This window comes from Poromitra crassiceps (assembly GCF_964638095.1).
Source record: "Poromitra crassiceps genome assembly, chromosome: 15".
Lineage (NCBI taxonomy): Eukaryota > Metazoa > Chordata > Actinopteri > Beryciformes > Melamphaidae > Poromitra > Poromitra crassiceps.
The window spans coordinates 10,824,456-10,831,955 of NC_139634.1; the positions used below are offsets into that span (position 1 = coordinate 10,824,456).

General features: G+C 45.1%; 1 protein-coding gene across 1 annotated transcript in view; it reads left to right on the top strand.

Annotated features, from left to right (window-relative positions):
* The window catches only part of ablim3 (actin binding LIM protein family, member 3), a gene marked incomplete at its 5' end in the record, with an annotated part of 43,721 nt that overhangs the window by 27,815 nt on the left and 8,406 nt on the right, over positions 1-7,500 (top strand). Inside the window, 5 exon segments of the mRNA XM_083651736.1 lie at positions 556-720; positions 1,350-1,379; positions 1,519-1,645; positions 2,548-2,643; positions 3,753-3,803. Of these exon segments, the coding sequence (XP_083507862.1) occupies positions 556-720; positions 1,350-1,379; positions 1,519-1,645; positions 2,548-2,643; positions 3,753-3,803 (469 nt within the window).

The following is a 7,500-nucleotide window of genomic DNA, read 5'->3' on the forward strand; positions in this document are numbered from 1 at the left end:
CTCCTCTCATAATCAATGACCTTTCTGTTTAAGGTGATGGATGAGGGGAAAATGCAGTGTAAGCATGCTTGTTGTCCATACTGTCTGTTCTCCCTCCCCCCTCTCCTCTCTCTCTCTCTCTCTCTCTCTCTCTCTCTGCTCTCCGCCTCTCTCTCTCTCTCTCTCTCTCTCTCTCTCTGCTCTCCGCCTCTCTCTCTCTCTCTCTCTCTCTCTCTCTGCTCTCCCGCCTCTCTCTCTCTCTCTCTCTCTCTCTCTCTCTCTCTCGCACACACATGCAGCTGCTGAAGGTCAACAACTTACGCTGTTGTCAGGTTCTGCAGTCGACACGTGTTCCGTGAACGTGCACACACACACATGTGCGTGCGTGCATGTGTGTGTGGGCTCGTGCGTGCGCCTCATCAGCTCTCCACACCGCAGCCGCATGATCCACTTCCTGTCGTCGGTGCAGGTTTCCAGTCCGCTTTGCCTCTGTGCATCATGGTCCGTGTAGTTGATGTTCGCTTGGTGTGTTTTGTGTCTTTGGTGTGTGTTTGTGTGTGTGTGTCCTCTCTCCAGGCCAGAGTGAAGAGTGAGATCCTAGATTATAAGGACCTAGCTGCCCTGCCAAAGGTCAAGGCCATATACGAGGTCCAACAGCCTGACCTCATATCGTCCGCATACCACCAGCCCTACCACAGATACACCTCTGATGACAGGCTAGACACTTACAGCTATGGGGAGGTACTACTGCCACACACTCCAGTCCAACCTCAGCAGGTCTCTTTCTCAGGAGAAGACGGTTTAGTTTGCAGACGGAGAGCCACCGTGAAAGAAAAACGCTTCCCATATTATGTGCTTCTCCATTAAGAATGCTGTGTCTTTATTAGACCTCAGTCATAGAGTATTTGCAAAATGATTGGTATCGTTTGTTTTTAACTGTTTGACGTACCAGATGGGTGGGGTTTGCTGAACCACACACAATTCCGGTAGTATCCGGCAACATTTAAATCACAGATAAGTCGAGTCAATTTAAGTTGAATAATTTTTGTGCGTTTGAACTTTCGGTTTGCTAATTATTGTTGTCCCCTGCAGCAAACCCCACCCCATCAGGCACCTAAGTAGGCTAAAACAAACGATAAATACTTTGTGGATACTGTTTTTGCTCGGGTCTGCTCTTTGTTGTGCTCTTTTCATGCAAATTCATCAAGTTCAATACAGATATATATATCTATATATATATATCTATATATATATATATATATATCTATATATAGATATATATATATACAGTATATATACAGAGATACTGCTTTCAGTTACACACATCTGTGCCTGAAATAATCATTCTTCTCTCTCCACTGATTTTTTAGTCACTTGGGACTCTCTCTCCCTATTCTCAGGTAAGTTTTTCTAAGGCGTGGTGGGTTTTGGACACGTTTAAACAAGTTCATTGTATTGGACGTTTTGACCGGTCGTTATTTATCTGACCGCTCTGCCCTGCTCTCCTTTCACCCCCACCGTCTCTCCTGCTCTCTCCAGGACTACGACAGCCTGGACATGAAGCAGAGGCGGTGCTCCAGTCCAGGTTTTATTGACTCCCCGACGTACAGCCGCCAGGGCATGTCTCCCATCATGCCTCGCTCCCCGCAGCACTTCGGCTACCCCGGTGAGTCAGACAGACCCTGTTCCTGCCTGGTGATCCACCTACAACTGGGTTACTTAGTTAGTTAGTAGTTAGTAATCAAGTTAAACCAAAGTGCATGTACAATTACTTTTGGATTCTTTTGGAATGACGTCATTCAAGTGAAAAATCATTAAAACCATTACAATCAAGTTTGTTTTTCATAATCCATTTTCCTTCATGACCACTGATATGTTTACAACAATATGCTTTCATATGCTGTACTGTGATATCAGTGGTGATACAGGATTGACAGATTCATATATGTTCTTCACTGTTTACCAGTGGAAGTCCACTCCACTCATATGCTGCTGTTGGCTGCCATTTCCCTTAACTCTTACACATGTGTATTGACATTGTAATAACTCTTCTGAAGCCTGCTGTTGTCACGCTGTTGCCAAGTCCATAGCTTCTGTCATTACACAGGTGGAAAAGTCATTGAATGTCACTTCCTCCTACTTTGAAGCAGAGCCGTGTATATAGAAGAGTTGCGACATCTCCATTCACTCCAATGGACCAGTTTTTTTTACTCTCAAGAGTTCCAGGAAGTAAGGTCCTGGATTAAGCGGCGCTGTGGAGTTGCAGCAAAATGGCCAGTTTGTGTTGTACTTTGAAAGTTTTTTTTTTTTTTTTTTAGAATCAAATTGTACATTATCAGCTTTATTTTAGGATTCAAAAGTAGCGCGAGACCCCTTCCTGCTGGCTGTTCATTGGCTAATGAGTCACGCATTTTGGTCCTCCGCTGACGCCACTCTCTCTCTCTAAATTGCTCTGCTTTGAAGGAAAGTATGCTGGGGTTTTCATCTGTGTGTGAGTGGGCTACTGTGACAGGGCCTTTTCTTCATGCTCACGTTTCCTTTGCTGTGATTGGCTGGGGCTGGCTGCAGGCTCTGAGAGTGGCAGGAGCTCACCCTATTACGGCCAAGAGGGGCGGGCAAGCACCCCCACCACATACCAGCCCCCTAAACATTTTCATGTACCAGGTAGGACTGCACGTCTTCCCTCATCCCCACTACTAAACATCTCATAGGTTAGATCCATCCACCATGTTTCACTAACACAAGTCACACAGCAAGATCATCTTAAAGGGATAATTCACTTTTTTTTTAAAAGACTAGTCCTATTTGCTACTTACCTACCAATGATGATGTTGGTTGGTAGAGATCCTTCTCAGCACAATCCATACCGTTCCTCATGATAGCTCTGGGAAGTTGTGGAAGAAACTAATCCAAGGTCAATGGGGTCACGCTCCTGTCTTGTATGTGCAAGCTGACTGAAGCTCACTGAAATGTCATCCACAGCACGCACACACACACACACACACACACACACACACACACACACACACACACACACAGTGCACACACACACACACACACACACACACACACACAGTGCACACAAAGTAACATTCAGTGAGCTTCAGTCAGCTTGTACATACAGGAGCGTGACCTCATTGACCTTGGATTCGTTTTTGCCCAACTTTCTACTATGAGGCACAGCATGGACTGTGCAGAGAAAGAACTCTACCAATCAACATCATCGTTGGTAAGTAGCAAATAGGGCTAGACTTGAAAACATGTGAACTATGCTTTTAAGTTATTCTGGGGGCGATGGGGTGTGTGGAGATGTGTCTCAGCCGTTTTTTTAAACCACACAAAATTGCTTTGGCATTCCTCTTCCCCTCATATTACATCTTTGCCTCCCCTTACGAGTGCCCCTCCTCCCCTCCTCCCTCCTCCCCTCCTCCCTCGTCCACTCCTCCCCTCCTCCCCTCATCCCTCCTCCTTCCTCCCTCCTCCCCTCCTCCCTCCTCCACTCCTCCCTCCTCCACTCCTCCCCTCCTCCCTCCTCCCCTCCTCCCTCCTCCCCATCTCCCTCCTCCCCATCTCCCTCCTCCCCTCCTCCCTCCTCCCCTCCTCCCTCCTTCCCTCCCCTCCTCCCCTCCTCCCTCCTCCCTCCTCCCCCCCTCCCTCCTCCCCTCCTCCCCTCCTCCCTCCCCATCATCCCCAACAGAGAGTCAGATCCTCTCCTCTGTCCTCCTCTCTACTCCTCCACGTTTCACCTCTCCATCTCCTCTCTCTCTCCTCAGCCACAGGGGACCCCAACATCTACAGGAAGCCTCCCATCTATAAGAGAACGGGTACAGTGCAGTTAGACCCCCCCGCCTTAGCCGGCCTGTCCTCCTGTGGGTTTAGTCGTGCGTGTTTGGATACTTGGCCTGTCCTCCTGTGGGTTTAGTCGTGCTGTGTTTGGATACTTGGCCTGTCCTCCTGTGGGTTTAGTCGTGCTGTGTTTGGATACTTGGCCTGTCCTCCTGTGGGTTTAGTCGTGCTGTGTTTGGATACTTGGCCTGTCCTCCTGTGGGTTTAGTCGTGCTGTGTTTGGATTCTTGCTAGATGTTTCCAGTGGTCTATTGACGTCTCCGGCACGGTGCGATCGACTAATATTGGCGTTCCAGTTATCAGGCAAACTGAAGCCGTCTCAAACCAAACCAGTTCAGTGTAAAGACTCAATGCTGTGCTGGAAAGTAGACAGAGGAGGGGAGTAGGGCTGCAACTAACGATTATTTTGATAATCGATTAATCTGTCGATTATTTTCTCGATTCATCGATTAGTTGTTTGGTCTATAAAATGTCAGAAAATGATAACAAATGATGATCAGTGTTTCCCAAAACCCAAGATGAAGCCCTCAAATATCTTGTTTTATCTACAACTATCAGTTTACTGTCATACAGGAGTATAGAAACCAGAAAATATTCACATTTAAGAAGCTGGAATCAGAGAATTTAGACCTTTTCTCTTAAAATTGTACTCAAAACGATTAATCGATTATCAAAATAGTCATTTTCTGTCGATCAACTAATCGATTAATCGTTGCAGCTCTAGAGTGGAGTTGGATTTGTATAGTAATGTAGTAATTTGTATAGTAATGTATATAGTATTGTATTTAAGTACAAGTTGTTCCCTAAATACAAAGGTGCAAGTGTGTGTGTGTGTGTGTGTGTGTGTGTGTGTGTGTGTGTGTTTAGTATGCGTGCCTTGTGTGTGTGTGTGTGTGTGTGTGTGTGTGTGTGTGTGTGTGTGTGTGTGTGTGTGTGCGCGCGTTTGTACACGCACAAGCACACCTATACGTGCAGTTCCTCGAGCATGACAGGTTCTTGTCAGCAAATAGGGACGGAATCGTCTAAGAGTGGACTGAAGGTTGCTCAGGCGTGACGAGTCGAGTGTAGAGTACATGGAACTCTGAGGACACGAGTCAGTCGCTGCCCGAATAGAAAGCAAGGAACCAAGGAGCAAAGTAACAGATAGAAGAACACTCTGTTACGACTAGAATGTGCTGTTTGTTAGGGAGACTGCCTCTTCAACAAATCACGCCTCCGTTTATCTCTGTTAAAGCCACTTTAGCCGGTGAGGAGATACAGTATAGTGATTGTTTCAGTGGATTTATAGAACCTATGAGAGGGAAGTGTGATCTCCTAACTGCATGGATTTCTCTATGCTCTTATTCGAGCAATTTGCAAAACAGCATGGTTATCACGCGATTAATTCGCCTTTAAAAAAACCCCATTAAACTTGAACATGCTTGACAAATCTGGCTAGTTTGCTTCGGGATGAACTTCAGCAACAAAAAGATTCTCTATCATGTTCAGTGAACTCTGAGGAGGCTCTGCAGCTGAGAGTCACACGGCTTTAGTAGCATCTGACCTGCATGTTCCTTCGCTGTGTGTTGCTATTTGTTGTGTGTCAGTTAGTGAGCAGTATGTGAGCCTGTGTTGTTGTGTGTCAGTTAGTGAGCAGTATGTGAGCCTGTGTTGTAGATAAGGGATGTAACGATGACTGCCAGATACCGTGACCACCATCATCGTACCGTAAGCTTTCCCTATAATACCGTGCCCACGATATTTTGTGCAATAGGCACGGCGCCGCACGCCACTACAAATAAGTTAATCATAGACCCTTTTTATGTTTGTAATCAGCGATTATGTATTTTGTGGGCGGAGCCGAACTGGTTGCAAAAAGTTACAATTAGCGGTTCATCTGTCATAGAAATATGGACGATCCGGACGCCTCCTCCACGTATTTTAAAGCTTTGCTAGCAACAGACAGGTTACCTGACACAAATAAGATAACTCTTTCAATGGGGTGAGGTTTCCTGACCCGTACTCACTGTCAGGATGGGTCTAGGATCCAACTACATCACCAAAGTTGCAGTGCTGGACATCGTCATATATTCCTAGTGGGAAAGCCCAGCGTCTAGACGCCACAAGACGTCTTTTTCCTGTATTCCGGGGATCTCTCAGTTTGGGCTTCACTTGCTTCTTCAGAATTCTGGCTACCGCGATGCGTGCGCAGCTAACCCTGTGACGTCCACTCCAAACGGCTCTATGGAGGAGTCTCGTGTAAACATTCTCATATTAGTTTCAGTTTCAGCTCAATAAAGCAATATTTTTTTTCAAAGTAAAAGAAAATACTTGTTTGTTTGTTTTTTCCGATGTACATGTACGTTTAATTGAAAGGGTGAAAAACAATCTATACCGTGAAATACCGTATACCGTGATATTTTGGGAGATACCATACCACCGTATCGTACCGTACAGTGAAGTTTCATATCGTTACATCCCTAAGTTGTAGACTCTCTGCCCCTTCTATGGTACTTTATAAGTAGTACATCACCGGCCTCTGAGGATCAGAACTGCATTTATTTACCTTGTAAATACTTTACATTACAGTACATTCACAATTTGATTGAGTCAGTGCAGTAAGAATGTGTGTTTTTGTATACTACAGTACACACACACAGTTTTGCGTATGAATTCAGCCTCCTCTGGCGAGTTCACAAGCCTTTCAACATTAGCATTGTTAGGATATTGACATTCAGTGCACACGTCCACATCAGTCATATTGATCCTTGTGGTACTTCATATCCTCCTAAACAGCTATCGACCATTACTGTCTCTTGTCTCAGCGCTAAAGATGATTGATACGAATATGACCCTACAAAAGACTCATATTATGTTGTGTTGATCTGCATACCAAAGGCCTGTAATGTGCTATTCCGTGTCAATGTTGCTAGCGCTATAGAAAATAGGCTGTATGTTGGGGCAGAGCTCTCACATTGTCACATTTCTCTTGGATTGTCACATTTCTCTTGGGGACACTTCAATAATGTTTCCCTTTTCTTTTTTTACCTCTTTCTTTTATCGCATCCAATCACTTTTATTCAATCCCCTCCACCTTCTGCTCCACCTTACCCCGGTGAACTTACCACGCTGTGAGTATCTCCCTCCTCTGGCTGTCTCACTCTCTGTTCTGTCTCACTCTCTGTCTGTGTCTGTCTCACTCTCTGTTCTGTCTCACTCTCTGTCTGTCTGTGTCTGTCTCACTCTCTGTCTGTCTGTCTTTATCCGTCTTCCCGCGTTTGTCATCCCACGTACAATAGAGAGGCAAAGTGAACGTCACTTCCTGCTTCAGCACTGTACCAGATATTTTCTTCCCCAATTTATTTTCCCATAGACATTTCGTAAAATGCTTATACAAATTGTTTTACTTGGTCAAACCAAACAGCTCAGCTATATTTAGAATCGGGAGAGACCATAGAACATTTCACTTGGACCAAAACTTAAACAAACAACATTGAAACAACATTTCTTTAAACCCGCATTTTTTTACGTTTTGGTCCGACTGAAATGTTATGCGGCCTCTCCTGTTTCTAAATATAGCTGAACCGTTTGGTTTGAACAAATAAAACTATTTTTATAAGCATTTTAGGAAATGTCTATGCGAAAATAAATGGCGGATGAAAATCTCTGGTACAGTGCTGAAGCAGGAAGTGACGT